Raw genomic sequence first — 22,181 nt, forward strand, 5'->3', positions numbered from 1 at the left:
CAGAGAGATAAGCGAGGAACAAACAGCTGACATCATCAGGCTTATAAAAACAGGCTCTGCCTTAGACCCATGCCCTCCAAACATTTTTCACCCAATAATTGATTTAATTAGCGAAGTTGCAACACAAGTTTGTAACAAGATGTTTATATCAGGGGTTTTTCCGGACAGATTGAAGAACACCTTACTCAAACCACTTCTTAAAAAATCTGGTCTTGAGAAAAACACGTAAAAAAATTATAGACCCATTGCTAGCCTGCCGTTTCTAGCTAAAATAGCAGAGAAAACAATGAATAAACAACTGTCCGAATATATTGAATACAACATCTTACTTGACGACTCCCAATTTGGGTTTCGTAAAATGCATGGGACTGAGACTGCACTTATCAAGGCTGCCGACGATATTAGGACCATCAGGGACCAAGGAGGGACAGCGGTACTGGTCCTGCTGGATTTATCCGCGGCCTTCGACACGGTCAATCATTCTATCTTGATTGACCGTGTCGAAGAAATGGGCATTCAGTCCATGGCCAGTGCCCTGCTCGCCTCTTTTTTGTCAGGCAGATCACAGGCAGTAACTTTAGGATCCTTTAGATCTGTGGATCTTGCTCTTCCATGTGGTGTTCCCCAGGGCTCATCCCTAAGTCCGACACTTTTTAATATCTACGTGTCGGACTTAGCTAGGGTTATTAAAAACTACCGGATGAGCCTCACCACATATGCCGATGACACCCAGTTGGTGCTTGCCTTCAAGAATGATGGAGAGGAGGTGGCAGCTCGGTTTCAGGAAGGCATGCTAGCAATTGAGGCATGGATGGCCTGTAATTGATTACGACTCAATTCAGAGAAGACCGAGGTAATCATCTTCGGAAAGCTACTTCCATTGGGCTCTTCCGTTTGGTGGCCTCCGTCAATGGGAACTTTACCAACCCCTGTCTATAAGGTTAGAAATTTAGGGATAGTCTTTGACGAAAAACTGAATTTTACTAACCATGCTAACCAGATAGCATCGGCCGCCTTCCACAAACTCAGGCTTCTGAGGAAAATCTTGCCATTTCTTCCAGAAAATGCAAGGAAAACGGTGGTTAGTTCCTTAGTATTATCAGCTCTGGATTACTGCAACGGTTTGTTTATGAATGCTCAATCTAAGGTGGTGACCAAATTACAACTGATTCAAAATGCCGCAGCAAGGCTGCTGTCAGGCACCCCTAAATACAAATCCGTTAAGCATGTAATAAGGAGCTACCACTGACTAACTGTAAGAAATCGGATTAAATTTAAAACTTTATGCCTTACTTTTAAAGCACTTCATGGTCTTGGCCCGGTGTTTCTCAGACAGAAGCTTATCTTATATCAACCCAGGAGATCACTCAGATCCAAGGATCTGCACCAACTAACAGTATCACGGACCAGGACGGCCACCTGGGGCGATAGATGTTTTTCAAACACCGCGGCCAAACTTTGGAACTCTCTGCCGATGGCAATAAGAACTACCTCATCATTGTTGCAATTTAGAAAGTTGGCTATTTGACCAATGATCATTTTTTCCACGGTGCCACTTTTGAAATCAGACAATGTTCCTACTGAGACAAGAAGTTGAGCTACAGCGCCAAGACGCCCACGGGTATAAGTCGCGCTTTATAAATTGTAAAAATAATAAAATAATAAATAAATAAATAAATCTTCTTATCTGAAGGCTGTCTTCCGCATTGTGATCACTTCAGCTTGTCACAGGAACAACCTTCAGACAATGTCAGTGCATCCGCCCAATACCACCTTTTCTTGAGACAAACTGGTGCTGAGGACCTGTATGGGCTTTTTGCCTAAAGTCATGACTTGTTTTTACATTGGACAATCCATCACTCTCCCATTGTTTTTTGCAACCCCTCACCCCTTGAAAGGGGAGGAGAGGCTCCATCGCTTGCACCCCAAATTAGCTTTAGGTTTTTCCATTTATTGTGCCAAGGGCCATCAGGTGAATGTTGTTAGGTATCAACAAGAGAGAAAGGGCATGAGTAGGCACTCCTGTACCCCAGACAAATTTGCAAATAACAACAGAGGAGTGACTTAGTGTAAAAAAATGGAGAAAAAGTGCTACTTTAACTCAAGAAGAACTTGTTTGTTCACTCGGTACTGCGAAAGTGGTTGTTACTCCCACAGTCACGCGTACATTGTGTCCAATCTCTGTCCCCCTGTTATTACCCATCAAGGTCCATTACCAGAAGGTAACCATCGGGTACAAAACTCACCTACATATAACATAAGAGAAAGAAAAGACTCTTATCTTTAAGAAGGACCCTCACTCACCACTAGTTGGTGACATGCTTCATCATCGGGTCCCCGCTAGGGTGACCGAATGTCACCCCAGCGTGCTACAACGCCTGGTTACAGCGGAGCTGGATGTGGTGAGTGTAACAGTGCCCAAATTAGGAGTGACTATAAGTGAGTGTGTTAGTGTGATTAAAAAATGCGGAGGTTGTAACCTTTACAAAAATCTTTAATAATGGTCAACACGCATTAGATTAAAAACAAAGTGATCGGACTTCACAAGGTTCTAAATTAGGGAACCGGAGTCCTATGAATTATAAAAAATGGTCAACATGTTTCTGCTGTATTTTTTGCAATTTGCTCAGCATTCGTCAGGACCTAGCAAAAAGTCCTCCGGTGGTGTGCGTGCGCTAAGGCGCACCCCCGTGAGGCTCTATATGTGAATTTTTTTATTTAAAATAGTGTGAGAATTCACACAACAGTATCCATAGTTATCCGCTGCCATTTGCAGGAATAATCATTGAAACTGCACAGGAGACGATGACACGCCCCTTCAGTGAGGACTGCGCGGGGAGGCAGCAGCCAAGAACGTAGGTTTTTTTGCGGGGAGCCGCGAGTGCCGAAACAGTCACCGCGTGAAACAGACCCGCGCTGTCCTCACTGAAGGGGCGTGTCATCCCGTGGGGACCCGATGATGAAGCATGTCACCATCAGGTGAATGATCAGCTTTTTAAAGGGTTCTCCGGGATGACGAAAGGGAAGGCTGTGCAGAAGAGGACTTTGTCCAGCTGGCTAGTCGTCTGCATTAAAATCTGCAGCGCACTAGCCAAGAATTAGCCTCTGGAAGGACTGAGAGCACATTCCACCAGGGCAAGGGCTTCTACCATTGTGTTGACATGTGTAGTGCCTGTTTTTTTTTTAAGTCTGTCAGTCTTTGACATGGGTGTTGGTGCAAATCTTCATGAAGCTTACTGCCTTTACGGCCAGATTCACTGGCAAGGACATTTTGCCCGTTTGGTCCTGCAAAATCTTTTAGTCTGATTCCACTCCACAAACCCTCCACCTTTAGGAGGTACTGCTTTAGTATCTATTCTAAAGGTGAGCAATCTGTGGTTAGAAGTGTCCATCAGAAGAACAAGTTACTCCACTCTGGTAATGCTCTTTCTGGTGGATGCTCTAATCGCAGGATTCTCACCACCCTCCCACCCCCCCATTCTGTGGAGTAGCCTCTTTTTAACATCTAAGAAGGTCCCAAGTTAGAAATCTGCATACTGGTACTAATCAGTGTGTCTTGCTCCCCATCTGAGGGCGGTAAAGAGTCAAACAGGAAACTGATATCTTCACACATGGGTTGTGCTGATATGATGCTCTGCCCCATTATTTTCAGGGTTGTATGGATCCGCACTGTGCCACCTAGCAGAATGCAGGAGCATTGCTGAAAAAGTTTCTGGCGGATCCAGTGTGGTGATTGAGGAACATTCTAACGGTGAGGAGTCTGTCGTTAAATAGTGTATCCACCAGCAAGAGCGTTACCAAAGTTGTTGTTCATCTATGCTGAATAATCACAAGTACCTTGCACAGGCCACAGACATTCAGCACCAGCAACTCACAGATCCACTGGAATATAGAGTCCATCTGATTGCCATCACACTTCAGCATGACCAGACCTATACAAACCCATTGGTAAGCCATTGACTACTGTTAGAAATGTATTCAAAGTTACTCCAACTTTCTAGTGAACCGATCCATCAAGTCCCTTCAAAAATGCATCACTACATCACTGCTACCACCTGTAAAACATTTTACAACCTGACTGGAATCAGACCATCATCTTCACACCAAAATCCAAGAATCACCATAGACACTCCTAAGTGACAGCTAACCTTCAGCACTCTTCACACCCAACCGTATCCTGGTCCAGTCTTCAGTGCATCTTCACCATGACCCAGCTGCCCTTTAGTGTTCTAAAACCAGCTAGGTAGTGCCTCATAGGCTGTCTTGAGGCAGCACATCTGCAATGCACACATAACCTAAACACAGCCCACATGCAGTCCCCTGGCAACACATCTAAGGATCTTCCAGTCACACGAGATGGACTTGGTACTGCTCCACCAATGGATGCTGTGGTTGGAGGTGTCCTTGAGGAAGACTTGAGAAGCTCTTTGACAGGTTTCCAAATCCCTATAAGACTATCTTCTTAGAGTCAGGCAAACAACCAAAGCAAGCTTCTCAAAGACTCTGCATGACTCCAGCAATGTTCCAGATGCACCAATTTGAATGTTAGGATACTAACTACAAACAGTCCTGCAGTATACTCTAGAAATGGCTGTGGTAGTACTTTTGTTTAAAAACATATGCAACAGAAAAAATATTCACCGCTCAGAGCTTCAATATGATTCAAGGAAAAACAGGCGTTACATGCATTTAATGCCTGTTTAAACTCATGGGATTAAATTATGGTTCCTTGAATCATATTGAAGCTCTGAGTGGTGAATGTTTTTTCTGTTGTATATGTTTTTTTAAAAAGTACTCCCACGACCATTTCTAGAGTATACTGCATTACTGACCCGGCTCGGTAGGTTTTCATGGGTTTACCCTGTTAAAACTCAACATACAAACTGTCCTGAGCATCAGGAAGGTGGATCACCTCTGTACATGCTCCTACCATCAATAGATCCTGGACATCTCCATATCAAATGAACATGTGCGACAATGTCCTATTACAGCTGCCTTCATTCATCCAGTGGCAGGAGCGGCCGGTGCAGGTAGTAGAGAAGGGGCGGGTGGGGGGGGCAATCGAGGAACGACCACGAGGGAAAATTAAATGTCGAGTCCCCCCCTGCCCCTCTGCTCTTACCTGCACAGGCCACTCCTGTCCAGCGGTCCACCGCTGTCTTGCTGATTGACTCTTAAACTGATAGACTCATAGTGATGTCCTGTTCTGTTTTGTTTTATTCTTTCACTGTTGTACTCTTTGATTTTGAATTTTTGAAAGGATTGCCGTGCAATAAGGACATGCCACTGCAGCCCCCTTCTAGGTTGTTGTTACTTTCACCTCAACACACCGAGCCACTTACAGATATCATCAGGCAGATGACTCTGTCAATAAAAAGGGAGCTGAATGCACGTGTCATCACTTCGTTAATCCCCAGTCTTGGCTCCTCCATTATGGCAGAGGAGCGTTCCCCCATACCCGCCAGTAGATGTAAAACGTGAAAAATAATATGCTAATAAAACAGGTTTATTATCATTTTAATTTTCTTCACATGGCCAAGTCTTGGGATCAGGCCATCATGATGACAGGCATGGAAGAGGAGTGGTGGGCACTGCTGTAAGTGTAGATGTGTGATTGGCCAGCCTTCTTAGGATGGCCATACCCATATGCACACTGAGCCAAACCGACATGCACACTGAGATGTCTCCAACCCGAGTTGGGTTGCCGGGTCTGAACTGGGGTGGCAGAGTGGGCTAAAGAACGGTGATGGATTAAACCCAGATCTTTTGACTGGGTGTGAGTGTTTGATTGGTTCAGATGCTCCGTCCATTACCACCCCCTTTTGTACCGGGTTGGAGACAGCAGGCACAGGCTCCCAGTCTCTCTGGAAGCACAAATCCAGCCCGTTCAGACCCAGGGGCGGTGGGTGACATTTCAAAGTGGTGGGGCACAAAGTGATTTGCATACTGCACCGTAGCGAGCGTGCGCAGCGCGCGAGCCAGAACCCCAAAAGGGGGGTTTGGGGGGGAAAATTTTGAAAAAAAGAAGAAAAATCGTGCATTTTCAAGCAAATTTGAGAAAGCAGGAAGGTTAATAAAGCAATTATGAAAGTGCAGTTATTACATTAATAGATGGCATAACATAGGTAGCTGCTTATTCAGTATAACCACAGAGCTTCATACATTTCGTCCTATTACGCTCAGGTGCTGAATTCAGACTATAAGACTTTCATGAAAATCTCAGCTCTAAGAGTAGAAGTTGCACAGCAGTTGGGAAACAGCCTTCACAAAGCATTAGAAAAATGAGAGGCAATTACTTGAAAGCAAACTGAAAGCAATGCATCAAGTAGTAACTTAAAGCAATGCATCCAGCAAAACAGTGCATGCAGTCAACCATACAAAAGTAAACTAAAGCAAGTGTGAACCTGTGAACCTTCAGTTTGAAAGCAGGGTGCTAGTCAACAGGCCAGTCACATACATTTAAACTGAAGAAGAGTACACTTCAGCATGCAGGCACCAACATAAAAGCACCAAGCAAGTCAAACAGTTTAATGAAAGAAAAATGAAAGCAATACATCCAGCAAACTAGACAGTGACTCAAAAAGTAAACTGAAGCAAGTGCACACTGAAAGGAATGCGCAGTCATAAGTCAGACATTCACATAAAAGCAACTTACCAAGACACCCAATCAATTACATGGGAAAAACTTGAGCCAATGCACCCAGAAAACCAGACCAGCACACCAAAGCATCCCACCCCTGATTGGATGGCAGCTGTGCTCCTAGGGTCACCCCTCAGTTTTTTGGCAGTGTTGAGCACCCCCCAGTTTTATGCCCTCTGCGTCTGAAGGGGAGACAGGCAAAAGGGGTCATAATGGGACATCTGGCACAGCCACTTTGTAATCGAGGTCACCCACCCAGCTCAAGACTGAGTTACAGGCTGATCTTAAATCTTTAAACAACCACAAGGGTCTCCAGCTAGTTGGTTCTTGAGCCAAAAGAGTCCTCAGCTCACTGGGAGTCTTTACATCGCTCCTGAGATGTCCCTTAATCCGGAGCAACTGTGGGGACTGGTCTGGGTCTGGATCTGAAAGGGACCTCTTAAAGCATCACCTTCGCCATATTAGTCCTGCAGTCAATTTCCTCTAAAGATATCTGTAAATAATGCATTTCCCGGCACCAGCTCCAGGTCACTCCAAGCCCTTGGAAACCTTCGTGTGTGGAGAGTTGCTGGACTTAATCGTGAAGGGGGAGAACAGTTCTGTCGAGAAATCAATTTGCGCGTTTCAGAAGGACCAGCTCTGAAAAGAATCTTCCCATTTCGATCAGAAAGCACGGAATGTGACTCATGCAATTCAGGATAAAAGAGTCACTACCATGACTATCTGTAGCCCCCAGCCTGAGCTTTAAGGAAATCCATTACTAGAAAAAAAGTGTTTAAAAGAGCAAGACTGCTGAAATGTAACCTTTCCTAAACATTCTTAATAGCCCTCCTCTGTTCCATCTCCTTTTGTACAATTATTTACATAAACTAAAAAAATCAAATAAAGTGACCAGCATAACATATCACAATTGAAAGTGAACAGAGGAACACAGGGTTTGGCGACGTGCCCCTCAATTTGGGACTTTCTGACCACCTCACACCGAAAGCCGTGTGTGATCTTTGCTGCTGGACAACATTTGCTTCTAACGTGAAGTTGAATTAAAGCTGTTGTTACAGCTTTGTTGCCATTTTTTATGTTTTTGCCTGTTTTTTTATATTCCACGATGCGTTTTACTTTCGCAGTTCTCTTTCAGGCAACAACCCGAAGTCTGGAAAATTAACCTTTGATTTACTTCAAAGATTATGCATTCATTGTCTCCTAAAATAAAACAGTGAGGTAACCTGATGAAAATTGTCGACCAGATGACAAAATCTGCTATCACCTCCTACCAGCCTAAAAATGTTCTGCTCTTTTCCTCTTCCCTTTCAGTCTTAGCTACAGACTGCCTTAGCTGTTTGTGGCAGGCCTAGTGTTCCCAATCTATACTTCGAGTGTTTCAACTCTTGCTTGTGACTGGCTTTGTTGTCCATCTCAGGTCTCTGCTCTTGGTTTAAATGCTTTCTTCCCTTTCTTCCATTTGTCCAGCCCAGGAGCATTTTGGTCTAAAATGTTCTACTTTGATGACCTATCCTTCCACTGCCCACTGAGGTGACTCTTTTTTGGCTTTGTGTTTCAGCACTCCATGGGAGTCCATGTGATACGTTGGTCTTCCTGACCAGTCTATCCTCTTGCAGTCTCTCTCTGCTTTATCAGCTTACTCCCTATTATGCCTCGTTCATCACTTTTCATGTGCCACCACCTCGCATGCGACCCCCAACTCCCTATTTCTCCTTGTTCATCACTTTTTTATGTGCCACCCCCCCACATGCGAATTCTCCAATTCCCTGTTGCTCCGTGTTCATCACTTTTTGTGTGCTACCACCCCACATGCTATTCCCCAATTCCCTGTTGTTTCTTGTTCATCACTTTTCATGTGCCACCACCCCGCATGCGAGCCACCAATTTCTTGGTGCTCGTCGTTTATCACTTTTCATGTGCCACCACCCTGCATGCGATCCCGCAAGTCCCTGTTGCTCCTCGTTCATTCCTAGGTGGCGCCGCGGCCAGGGCGACTGACTCCGGAATCTGGGGACCACGGTTCGATCCCTGGCTCCGGCGGCAGGTTAGCCCAGCACCATGTGACTCTGGGCAATAGCTCGCTTAATCTCCCCGACGGCCCCCAGCGCCTAGAGACCCTTACGGGTGATTGTGCGCTTTACAAATGTGGACTTTACTTACTTTACTTAATCATGTGCCACCACCCCACATGCGATAACCCATACCCTGTTGCTCCTCGTTCATCACTTTTCATGTGCCACCTCCCAGCGTGCATTTTTTTAATCCCTGAACTCCCTTTCATTTCTGCTGTTCCTTGTTCCTTCTCATGCACAATCACCTGCTCTTTATTTTGGACCCATCATCGTTTATCCTTTGCTCCCCGGTTCCACTCCTGTTTATAATTTATTTATAGGGAGGCAGCAGCAAAGTGCTACCGGGCCACATGCTAACATGTTCATTCTATTCTGCACATTATTTTTAATTTACCATTGTAAAATGGTAATCTGCTATTTTGGAACAGTAAATCGACATACCTTTTCTCCACATGGCTCTAGCTACTGGAAAAAAAACTTGGCAATCTGTTGGAAAGTAACACATCCATAACATAATGCAGCTAAGCACATAATACATTTTAGGAATATATGTAATGGTGTTTTCGAGACATTTGTAATGGCATGTGCGAGTAACTGCAGACAGTGTTTAATTTGTATACAATAAGAGCAGAAGCCCAACACTTGTCTTGAGAGACTGCCATTGGCAGTGCTGAACACTGGGGATGCCTAATCTTGATGCCACCATGCGCCTCTTTCTTCCACCGCCACACCACACGTCTTGCCTTTTTATCTTGCTCTTGAAGCATCCCTTTCATCCCCTTTTCCTCCTTTTGTCAATTTTTCTTATCTTTCTCTAATCATTATTTTTCCCCTTTCAAGCATTCTCTCTCTTGCCAGATCAACGTCTGGTGATGAAAAATGTGTCTTGGTCTCTGTAAGGCAGTGCCACGTGTGCTGCCTATGTGCATAACAAGGGACACTTGAAGAAATTGAAAAGGTTTGTATTTGCATACAAAGGAGAATAGATGGTTCACTTATTGTCACAGCACATGAATGTGAGACATCGTTTGTGACAATCTTAGCTGTGAGAATGTGTCAACCAGGAAGTGAAAACGAAAAATCTCCTCAGCCGGTATCTCCAGGTGCTATCCACACAACAAGACGGCCGGAGCGCTCAATCATTAACAGGAGCGAAGGGCCTCGGAGCGGGCACAGCTGGCGATCAGGGGGGCCATCTCAGAGTCTAAACCGGGCTGTGCGGGGGCAGAGAAGGAACCGGAGCAACGTTCACCGGGATGCGCTTTTATGACCTGAATCCATTTTAATGTGAAGTGAGGAAAGCAGAACAACCGAACTTCTCATTCCCGCCTGAAGCCGAGTCTTCCGAAGGAGAAAGAAAGTCAGTGCCTTAACCTGGGGGGCGGTGCTGCTTGTGTTAGCGCGAGGTCTGAGGAACCTGTGCTGACGAAGGCAGTTTTATTTATTCCTTTTTAGCTTGAAATACGTGATGCCGACAGGTGCGGTGCTGTTATCACTTTGTGTTATTTAACTCCACCCGAATGTGAACATGAAGGCTGCAAGGCTAGTGGGAAGCTAGTTCGTGCTACCCTTTTTTCCGATTTTTTTAAAGTTGTGTATGCGTAAACTGTGCACCCACCCCCCTCTTTGAATCCCCGTGGAGAACGAGGTAACAGCATGGGCAACTAGTGAAACCATCCTTAAATTAGAACTCTCGCATGAATCGATTATGAATTCAATCAAAGGCATGTCTGAGTAAAGGTGTTTGGTGATGCTAACAATAAGCTTTATAGGGTTTGGGTAAATGTCCAGCTCATTTAAGTTACTTTTCTTGTCGTCAGAAAAAAGGTGTTCCGATCGATTCCAACCCAGTTTCTGACCCTACGCTCCGACAGACACCAAAAAGAAAACAGACAGATTTAAAATAACAATAACAGCTCCTACCTGACCAGGTCCGCGCCGCCTCGGGTCCGTTGGCGCCTACACACACAGGAACAGAAGCAGGCGACACAAACGTCCTCCTTGGCTTGCTGCTCCTGAGACGAATGCCGGGCCACCCCCACGCGCGGCATCCAATGGGATGCTGCGCCGGTGGACCAGCCAATCCTGGCGCTGCATGCAGTGCCAGGATTGGGTAGGGGGGCACATTTGCTGCTCGCCCTGTCGCCCTTAGGAAACCCGGGCTTTGGCAGGCGAACAGCACTGTCGGTGAAGCACCCCTGGGTCCCACTGGGGAACTTACAGTGCGCATGCTTGAGAAAGTTGGCACTTTTCTCAAGCATGCGCACTGTAAGTTCCCCAGCGGGACTGCGCACTACGGTCTGCTGCAGCTTGAGTGTGTGGACTGTCACTCAAGCTGCAGCAGGCCACCCCCCCCCTGCGCAATTCAGCAATGTATTTATTTACTTACAGATACGGCCGGCGGCCGCAATGAGGGTCCATGGTGGCTGGTGGGGCTACGCCCCTACGCCCCAATTGACGCACCGCTGCTGTTCAGACCAATCCCGTTGCTCCTTTCATGCTACCAGCAGCATGAGAGCAGCGTCTGGATTGGCCGTAAGGGAGCCTGGGAGCTTGTGTTGCAGTGGAGCCAGAGGAGCAGAAGAGTGGCAATGCGGCGGGTGACAGGTAAGTTCTTAATTGTGTTGTTATTATTGTCGCTCACCCCGCACCACCACTTTTTTCTTACATTAGATGCTACTGTACAGCAGTCCTGTCTCTGTGTCCTTCCTTTGCTGTAATCTGAGCCTATGCCCCTCAATACTACAGTCTCTTTCCTGTTCGTTCTTTCATAGATCCTTTCAGCACATCTAACCATATGTGTTTTAACTCTTAACCACTGCTGCAGAATACATTGTTATGAGTGGTTTATTATTTTAGGATGGGGCTGCTTCCAGAATGTCTGCTGAGCTAGTGATGGAAAGCAATTGCGTAGCACACATTTTTAAAGGCACTGCTTTTTGGGAAATATAAATGGTAGTACACAGTTCAAAAAGGCTATGTCAACAACCTAGACAAGTGCTAAGTATGGTATATTGTTTATCTATCTAGTCAGTGAAATGTTTTACGATCATGTTTAAATGTTTTTTTATTATTTACAGGGTTGGTTAAAGAAAATATCTCCTCGAGAAAGCGACACTCTTAGACAATTGTATGCCTCTTCATTCTCAAATTTGTACCGCTTTAGTATACAGAACTTGGAATACAAAATAGAAATGTTGGAAGCGTTTGTGATAATGCAAAGCATTAGTATGCTTCAAGGACTTATCCCTCCTAAGGTAAATCTGCACGTGGCTGCTTGATGTTTAAAATGTTATTTGAGCCTACAATGGAAAGTATTTTATGTCTTACAGAGATTACTCTAAATGTATTTTTTTCATGTTGTCGCTGTGCATGTTTTCATATTTTCCTTATTTTCCACCAATGAAGGCAATTCTTCAGTTCAAAAGCGTTCTTGTTGTTTCATAAAATATATCAATGCGAGTTGAATTAATTTTTTTGTTAGTCCCGCTTGTATTAGGCCATTATCAGTAATCCGCCAATAGTGTAATGTTGAAAACTGCTTTGCCTCTTTAACCAGTAGAGCTGAGCTTGAGGTGTGGCATTTAAGGATGGGTAAAAGCTGATCTGTGATCAGACCATGCCACACTGCATATCTCCTGTCCTGCATCCTTCTTTTTGACCTGCCTCCTGAGAGGCCTCCTTACCTACTTCAAGTCTCACGCCCCCAGTGACGGAGCCTTTTGTGGAAGTGCCTCCTTTGTGACTCTTCCCCTGATCTTCTTTTCCCTCATAAATTCAACATCTTACACTCACCCAGACTGAATCTGGTTACCGGAAATGTATCCCAAAATTGAGAAGACATTTCCAGGACTCTCATTTACATAGCGGTCAAGGTTTCAGATTGTCATGTGTAACATTTTCATAATTTCTATGAAAATATGAGTGACATTTCAGCGACTATGAGTGACAGTTTCTTGCGAGCAAAAATCATGCAAGGAAGATGAGGGAAACTTCTAAATATTAGAAATTACAGCCGTTTGAGCAACAAGAAACTCCATGAAGTTCTTGAAACTACTGCAGAGCACCAGAAATTGAAGGGCGCTGACCCTAGTGCTCCCTCCTGTAACCTGTACTGTAAAGGACTGCGTAACCATGATATTAAACAATACAACACTTAGGCCTAACAACACACTACAGCACAGCTTTCCAAACTTTTTATGTTGGGGACACACTTTTTGGAGGTGCATCATTTTGGGACACAGTAAGGCAGTGTAGCGAACGAACGTAGCGTAGCGAGCCCAAACTACCTAAGGGTGGTTCGGGGGGGGGGTTCTCACTCACTCTGTCTGTCTCCCCCTCTTTCTCCCTCTCTCTCTCTGTAACTGTCTACCTCCCTCTGTCTCCCTCCCTCTATCTCCCTCTGTCTCCCTCCCTCTCTCTCCCTATGTCTCCCTCCCTATCTCTCGCTATGTCTCCCTCCCCCTCTCTCTCCCTCCCTCTCACTCCCGCTCTCTGTCTGTCTTTCTCTGTCTACCTCCCTCTCTCCCTCTCTGTCTATCTCTCTTCCTCTGTCTCCCTCTTCCGTCTGTTGCCCTCTGTCTGTCTCCCTCTCTCTCTCTCCTTCTGTCTCCCTCTCTCTCTCTCTCTCCCTATGTCTCCCTCTGTCTGTCTCCCTCTGTATGTCTCTGTCTGTCTGTCTCCATCTGCCTGTCTCCCTCTGTATGTCTCTGTCTGTCTGTCTCCCTCTGTCTGTCTACATCCCTCTGTCTGTCTGTCTCCCTCTGTCTGTCTACCTCCCTCTGTCTCTCTGTCTGTCTCGCTTCCTCTGTCTCCCTCCCTCTCTCTCCCTATGTCTCCCTCCCTCTCTCTCCCTATGTCTCCCTCCCCTTCTCTCTCCCTATGTCTCCCTCCCCTTCTCTCTCCCTCTGTCTCCCTCCCTCTCTCTCCCTTCCCTCTGTCTCTCTCTGTCTGTCTCGCTTCCTCTGTTTCCCTCCCTCTGTCTGTTGCCCTCTGTCTCCCTCCCTCTCCCTCCCTCTCTCTCCCTCTGTCTACGTCTGTCAGTCTGTCTGTCTCCCTCTGTCTGTCTGTCCCCCTTTGTCTGTCTGTCTACCTCTGTCTGTCTGTCTCTCTCTGTCTGTCTGTCTCCCTCTGTCTGTCTCTTTCCCTCTGTCTGTCTCTCGCCCTCTGTCTGTCTCCCCCTGTCTGTATCTCTGTCTGTCCCCGTCTCTGTCTGCATCTCTGTCTGTCCCCGTCTCTGTCTGTCTCTGTCTGCATCTCTGTCTGTCCCCGTCTCTGTCTGCATCTCTATCTGTCTGTGTCTCCCTCCCTTTCTCTGTCTCCCTCCCTCTATATCTCTCTCCCTTTCTCTATCTTTCTCTCCCTCCCTCTGTCTCACTCCCTCTCTCTCTCTCTCCCTCTGTCTCCCTCCCTCTCTATCACCCTCCCTCTCCAGCTCCCTCCCTCTCTATCACCCTCCCTCTCTAGCTCCCTCCCTCTCTCTTCCTCTGTCTCCGTCTGTCAGTCTGTCTGTCTCCCTCTGTCTGTCTGTCTACCTCTGTCTGTCTCTCTCCCTCTGTCTGTCTCTCTCCCTCTGTCTGTCTCTTTCCCTCTGTCTGTCTCTCGCCCTCTATCTGTCTCTGTCTGTCTGTCTCCCTCTGTCTGTCTCCCTCTGTCTGCATCTCTGTCTGTACCCATCTCTGTCTGCATCTCTGTCTGTCCCGTCTCTGTCTGTCTCTGTCTGTCCCCATCTCTGTCTGCATCTCTGTCTGTCTGTGTCTCCCTCTCTCTCTCTGTCTCCCTCCCTCTCTATCTCTCTCCCTTTCTCTACCTCTCTCTCCCTCCCTCTGTCTCACCCCCTCTCTCTCCCCCTCTGTCTCCCTCCCTCTCTATCACCCTCCCTCTCTAGCTCCCTCCCTCTCTAGCTCCCTCCCTCTCTAGCTCCCTCTCTCTCTCTCCATCTCCCTCTCTCTCTCTCTCTCTCTCTCTCTCTCTCTCTATCTCCCTCTCTCTCTCTATCTCCTCTCTCTATCTCCCTCTCTCTCTATGTCCCTCTCTCTCTATCTCCCTCTCTCTATCTCCTTCTCTCTCTCTCTATCTCCCTCTCTCTCTCTATCTCCCTCTCTCTCTATCTCCCTCTCTCTCTCTATCTCCCTCTTTCTCCCCATCTCCCTCTCTCTCCCCATCTCCCTCTCTCTTTCCATCTCCTTCCCTCTCTCGCTCTCCCTCTCTCTCTCCCTCTCTCTCTATCTCCCTCTCTCTATCTCCCTCCCTCTGTCTGTCTCCCTCCCTCTATCTCCCTCTTTCTGTCTCCCTCCCTCTGTTTCCCTCTCTCTACCTGTCTGTCACCCTCTGTATCCTTCTCTCTGTATCCTTCCCTCTGTCTCAATCCCTCTGTATCCGTCCCTCTGTCTTGCTCTCTCTGTTTCCCTTTCTCTCCCTGTCTTCCTCCTTCTATCTCACTGTCTCCCTTCCTCTGCCTGTCACCCTCTGGCACCTCACCCCAGCTTCCTGGGCGCACACAGCTGCACCCCGAGTTCTACGCAGGTCTTTAAAGGACCATTTACTTGGTAATGGGGCTTTGTTGTGAATCTCCCAGACCCCTAGAGCAGAGTGTCTCGGAGTCTGCGCTGCTGTGGCTGACTCCGAGACACTCTTTCAAAGTAATGCCTCCTAATTAGCAGTTATGTGCTAAGTGCCTCATCCTGCGACACACCCACCACTTGCAGGCGACACACTACTGTGTCGGGACACACAGTTTGGAAAGCTCTGCACTACAGTCTCAGTGGCAGCAGGCTGCCTCACACAGTGACCAGAGAATTACGGTAGTAGTACTTACTGTTTCTGTGTGACTTCAACCAGACTGTACTACTATCCTTCGAGTCCAGTGACTGTAGCTGCAGCTGGCACTCCACTGGCTGTGGCAGGCACTGCCCTGTCTGTGAGTCAAGCACCGGGGGTGACGGGTCTGCGGCCGCGTTGGTGAGCTCTGAGCCGCAGCACTGGGGATCCGTCGGCGGCCACACAGCACTGCATGCAGCAGTGTGTCTGCCCTCACGCAGCGCTTCCATGATGAGTGCGAGACTCTCAGTCTCACGCCGAATCGATGCTGCCAGTGCCTGCCATCCCGGCCTCGCCGGTGGTCCAACGCCGGCCTGCTAATTTACCGCGCACTCAGCAGACAGGGCCTTCGCTCTCACACGGACCTCACAGTCTGACTAGGACCGGCCGTCGGCGACGGGACATCGGCACCAGCAGTGCTAACTCCAGCCAGTAGAGTCCCCGCCGCTTTTGAGAGACCGACCTCACTTTCTGTTGAGCTTCCTGGGGTCATGATAACGGGCGCCACAGCCAATAACGCACAACTCTCAGGGCAGGCCCCGCCCGGGGTCTCAGTAATTGGACATCAGGTGAATAAGTGACTCAGCACCGCGAGCGGGAATTAATGCAGGCAGAGCAGCACCGCCTGGCCCGCCCTCGCAAACATTTTAGTAACCATTGTTGCGCAGTGAGCACTCTCAGTCTCACCGAGAGTAGCACGATCATGGCAATTACTGTCGCCCGAGTCCTGCCAGCAAGCCTGCAGAGAGTGAGCAGCAGCCTGCGCACATCGTGTCAGAGGCGCCAGCGATCGCGCTGGCACCCTGGCATTACTGTAGCCCGTTTCTGCGCTGTCAGCAGAGTGCAGTCTCAGTGGGCAAAATGCGTGACAATGCATTTCAGTGCGGTGATGCGGAACACCACACTAAAATGCGTTAGAGTCACGCCCCATGCGTGATACTTGGCAGGACTGCATTTAAAGTGTGTCTTGACATGCTGGTAATTTTCTTCCAGTTTGTTATTCACATTTATTAGCCCCTTCCCTGCTCATGACGAGCTCAGCTCGTCATGCAGTACACTGCTCGTGTGCTCATGACGAGCTGAGCTCGTCATGACCACACCCGTTTTTATTGCTGTCCAGCACAGAGGGAGAATTCATGCAGCAGGGATGTGGTTAAGACGATTATTAAGGTCTGTGGCAGACCTCTGTGGTTTACATGCCAGTTGGTCATAGAGCTAAAGATTCCAAAATGTGTTCAGCCGTGTCATCCTAAATCTAATGTTTGGTTCACCGTCATTTTGGTTAACTTCAACAGTGCAACAGCAGACCCCATTGTGAAGCTGGTGAAGGGTTCACCACCTTCGTTTGCTCTCAAAATGGAGCCGAGGTATGCAGAGGAAGGCGGCAGGAACATCAACCTGTTTTGGCCTTCCTCTAAATGAGTCCCCTAGTATCCTGCTTTACCAAGGTGTGCTAAGTTCAGCTCTTAGGTGGGTGCTCTGAAGGGTGCAAGACAGCAATTAAAAAGCAGCATAGCTATAAGAATCACAAATTTAATTTGTAAAAATAACATTTATTAAAGTAGCTAAAACATACTGCTGGTCTTTTTTGTATCAAGACGGGTATAATAGCTAAGTGATAATGAAAGTAAAAAGTGTCAGCCTGGCATCGTAGGCGTTTTGAAAATAAAATACCTTTATGTTTAAATATTTTCTTGGTGCTTAAATCTCAATCCTTTATCTAACAACCAAGGGTTCTGGCTCTTATCAGTAAGGCTGAGGCCAATATTCAAACAACAACAACCAACTTGCCAATACTGACCATTCTCTACTCAATTCTTTATTGGAAAACAAGTGAAGAACTCAATGTGACCTAGAAACCTCTGTTTCAATATTCTTTATTCTGTTACAGACATGTTTTCTTTTTTCTGTTTTACTCGAATTGTACACTTTTTTTAATATAAAACATTACAAAACACCACAGCCACAATTTTGGAAACACTTATAATGCAACATCACACATCTGGAATGGAAATCCAACAATTAGCCAAAACTTTTTTGGGGAAAACATACAACATTATATGACACATAATCCAGAACAAAGACAAGACTTTTGACACATAAAATTCACATGACAAACAAGCCCAGACAAATATGACCTTATTCACAGTTTTTAGGTTGAACCTAGCGCAACGCACATGTGGTGCTCTAGGACATGACCTTTAGAAATCGTTCTGCACTTTTCCTCACACTCGTGCATGTGGCGGCATCCACCATGTGGGAGTGAGCAGCGGCGCGCAGGGGCCATCTGTTTGTAATTAGCATGGCCGCGTGAGCCTGTTTACATTTGCCTGCTCACGGTCGCTGTAGCTTTCCCTTTCTTGTTTTCTGATGTCAGAAAGTCACTACTCCCCAAACTACCACCAGCCACAACTAAAATCCTTCTTCTCACTGTGGAAACTGCTTCTTTTCACAGAGAAAGTAAATTCACTGGTAGTTTTGGACTGCGGAGAAAACACATTTCCCTTAAAATAGATTTAATCTAGTACCTCCCCAGATATTTTCCAACCTTTTTTCGAAAAACAGTGGACCTCACAGGCAGAGCATGTCAATTCATCTGTTTTCTGCATGCTTTTGAGTATGTTTCTACAACTGTTAAAACGGTGCGCTTTTTCATAGCCAAGCTGCACTGGGAATAACGGAAACCTAGAAAGTACTGGTTATTCCTTCACCAGGATGGCGTCTTTTTTGTGCTGATGCATTCATTCATGCACGTATGGGCACCATATTTGTGAGCCAGTTTCAAAAGGAATCTTATTTAAAAAAAAAAGGAATTACCACCTTTTTTCTGTTCTGCAGCGAATCAGAAGATATCTTCAATGTTCTATTAAATCAATAACCAATCTCTTAAAGCAGAAAAGAAGTAAAACAAAAGAAAAATCAGTCCTTAATTTCCTCATATGAGTGCCATTTAGTCAGTTGCTGGTGCTGGAGAACTGCGGTGAATTGACTTATTTGTATCTTATAGGATGTCCATTATTTCAAGAAATCTTTTGAGGTGGTAGGTCTTGGACCAATAACTTTAAACAAAAGGGGAGACATGCATTGTTAGGAAAACTTTGCCTAACTTTCCATTAAATACAAGGTCATCCGAATTGCTTTCACAGGTCACATAACTTGTTTAATCCTTTACAACAGGTGGACACTGCTGTGTTTGTTAGACATGGAAATCTACACAGGAAAAATTTAATAAATGTGAGATTAAAACAAACCTTCTCATTTTCTGGTGTACTTTGTACTTATTAGATGAATGCCATCTATGATGTATGGATCCCTCTTTCTTTATTAGAACGACCTAATAGCCTCATGGAGCCTCATCAGAGACTGGCTCTTACGTGTGCAAAGCTCAATCAACCATGCCAAAAAAGGTTTATGTTCAAAATCGTCTGGATTCCAATACTTTTAACAAATTCTGCCATTTTATATATTTGTGTGATTAATACAACCAGGGCTTCGCCTCGTTTCAATAGAAATTGAGCACTTCATTTATATTAGTGCACCTTCACTGCCTCTATTGCGCTGCCGCCATCGCTGATAAGCAACCACTACCAAAATAGTTACCTCAGTCTCCGCTGTTCTGCCTTGGGCTGCCTCCTTCCTTTCCACTCGACATTCGTGACTGCAGCCGACTTTTTGTGTACTCCGTTAGCTGTATGAATTGTCTTCATGAAGAGGTCACATGACCAGCGTTAAGAAACGTGACTCATTGGTGTCTGGGAGTCGTAGTTTTTCTGATAACACTGCTTTTTCCCGTGTTTAAATTCCCGCAAGTTTCAAACAAAGCTAAAATCTTATGGTGTGGACTAATTTCAGTAGAAAATTTTTCAATTGTTCCTCTAAAAACCAAAATAGATTTGGGATCTGGTACAAATGAATTCTTCTCTAGCGCTGCAAAGCTGTATATCTGCCAACATGGTTATAATTCAACGGATGCAAACTAATGCTATTTCACATATTGAAATTAACGGGAACCTGTTACGAAACTGAAATCCCATGTCTACCAGTATAATATGGACTCCATCACATTTTTCAGTTCCTCTAAAACCCGAAGAGGATTCATCTAAATCATTTCCCTAAGAAACTAGAGGGTTTGGGTACTATTCACGAAATAATCAATTTGAAGATGCTTATGCACATGGAAGGTTCTCAGTCCAGGTGCCTGTAAAGACTATATGGTTTGAAAAATTGGGCCGTGAAAGCATCAAATTGAATTGGGAGAGTTTTTTGGTTTTGCACAATCTCTATAATTTATATATTTCTGATAATTCATTTAGTCCATCAACTGCTGTGTTAAATTTCAATATTAACATCGCTTCTCTTTGAATTAGTTTACGGTCCAAGTCACCCCGGGGGTCTTGGTCTTTTTTAGATATTATGGTCCAAGAGAGATCTTTTTCTGAATGGTTATTGTTCGTTCAATGGTTTACCAAAAGGGCATTCTGCACATTTTTTCGGATCCTAGATTTATGTTGTATGATCCTATGGCGTACCGCTTGGTTGGTTTTCCCAATATAAAGTTTGGGACAGGGACACAAGTTCCCATAATCTACGGTCTTCGTTTTACAGTTGGTAAACGTGTTGTGCTTCCAGTTGACATTCTTATGTGAAAACAATGTACTTTCAAAAGTTTGGTCACAGCAAACACAGGTACCACACATGTGGTGTCCTGTGACTGGTGGTACACATAGTTGTTTGCGCAATGCACTCTTTGTTTGAACTTTGGTTAATGAGGCACAAACTATTTGGTTTCCTATACTGCTTTCCTTTTTTAGAGCAAACAAGGGAGGAGTTGCAGAGCACGGGTCCTAATTTTGAATTAGGTGCCAATTTTGATAGATTACTCTTTTCGGAAGGTTCATGTTTGGACCGAATGTGGTTACACTGACTGTTCGGTCTAATACTGGCTTATCCCTCTTTTCTAAGAGGGTTTCTCGTGGTGTCCACCATGCTCTCTTCATGGCATTCTTTAACAATTTTCTTGGATAACCTTGGTCTTTCAATCTGTCAACCAAATTGTTAGTATGAGTGGTGTATTCGTCTTTGTAAGAACAGTTTCTTTTGATCCTTAAAAATTGACCGTAGGGTAAATTATCACACAAGCTTCTGGGATGGTGGAAGTGAAGTGCCTTATTCCTGTTGGTTGTTTTTTTTGTGTAGCTTAGTAACCAAACTTCCATCAGAAACAGATACTTCGACATCCAAAAATGTCATTTTTTGAGAGTTGTGATTAAGACTAAATTTGATGTCAGCTGTCCTTGCATTGAGCCATCCATGAAAATGAAAAAAGTGGTCTATATTTCCAGTCCATACCATTTAAAAAAAAAGAATATTTTTTTATTAAGTTTTCAAATAACAGTTGGCACATAATACAGCATTATTGATACTCAGCAGACTGCGTCTTGACTACTTCCCCAACTAATGGTCCTCGTTTCCTCTACCATTTCAAGCCCGCTGTTGTATATGCTCATTGTTTATAAGCTATTTCCAACCCGCCTCAAATTTCCAGTCCCTAACATGAAGATATTGTCAATGTAGCGGTCCCAATTTGAGATACATTCACCAAATGGGTTGTTACTGTAGATGTTTTTCTCTTCAAATTTAGCCATATACAACACTGCCAACTGTGGAGCAAAGGGACAACCCATCGCCGTTCCTTTTGTCGGGAAATAAAAGTCTCAGCCGAATTTAAAATAGTTTTTTCGAAGTGCAAAGTTTGTCAAACGCAAGATAAATTCTGTTTGGACTCTAGCTGGTTTAGGTCTTTTCTTCAAGAAAGTCTCAAATGCTGATAATCCCTCCTCTTTTTTTATCAAGACAGGTATAAAAGCTAAGTCATAATGCTGGTAAAAAGTGTCAGTCTGGTATCGTAGGTGTTTTGAAAATAAAATACCTTCATGTTTAAATATTTTCTTGGTGCTTAAATCTCAATCCTTTATCTAACAACCAACGGTTCTGGCTCTTATCAGTAAGGCTGAGCTCAATATTCAAACATCAACAACAAACTTGCCAATACTGATCAATATACAATGACACCACGTCTAATGTAACTTATGTATCTACTCCTGTCTCGAAATCCAATGATTCAACCTTGTTTATGAAATCCGTTGTATCACGAAGGTACGATGGTACCTCTTCTAAAAATGGTTTCAAAAAGAAGTCTACGTACTTGGATATTGGTGTGGTGTTGCGCAGGGCAGCCAAGGCCTTGGCTCTTGAGCTCGCTGCTGCGGCCGTGAGGACTAATCGCCTCATCGAGGTGCTTCAACCGCCAGTAAGCTCTTCGGAGCCCATGCTGCCATTCAATGAGGCCCTCGCTGACGTTCTGATGGGCACTTGGTCCAAGCCCTCCACAGTGCCCCCTGTGGATCGGAACATGGCCCGACGTCACAGCCCGGCTCCGGGCGACCCCTGATTTCTGTCCATACATCCCGCCCCGAGAGTCTGGTGATCCAGGCCTCTACGTCCCAGAACGCATTTCCAACCGCTTCCCTGGTTCGGGAATCCAAAAGGCTTGATCAGTTTGGGAAGAAACTGTTCTCCTCAGTCAGCTTGGGCTTGCGGTCCATTAATACTGCATGCCTTTTGGGCCGTTACACCCATTCTCTGTGGGA

At 45.5% G+C, this 22,181-nt stretch overlaps 1 protein-coding gene across 1 annotated transcript in view; it reads left to right on the forward strand.

The window, feature by feature from the left end:
- The window catches only part of DNAH5 (dynein axonemal heavy chain 5), a 5,174,212-nt gene that overhangs the window by 2,572,061 nt on the left and 2,579,970 nt on the right, over positions 1-22,181 (forward strand). The window contains exon 44 of the mRNA XM_078687662.1: positions 11,793-11,969. Coding sequence (XP_078543788.1) covers positions 11,793-11,969 — 177 coding nt within the window. The remainder of the gene's footprint in view (positions 1-11,792; positions 11,970-22,181) is intronic.

Source organism: Lissotriton helveticus, chromosome 4_1, assembly GCF_964261635.1.
Source record: "Lissotriton helveticus chromosome 4_1, aLisHel1.1, whole genome shotgun sequence".
Classification (NCBI taxonomy): domain Eukaryota; kingdom Metazoa; phylum Chordata; class Amphibia; order Caudata; family Salamandridae; genus Lissotriton; species Lissotriton helveticus.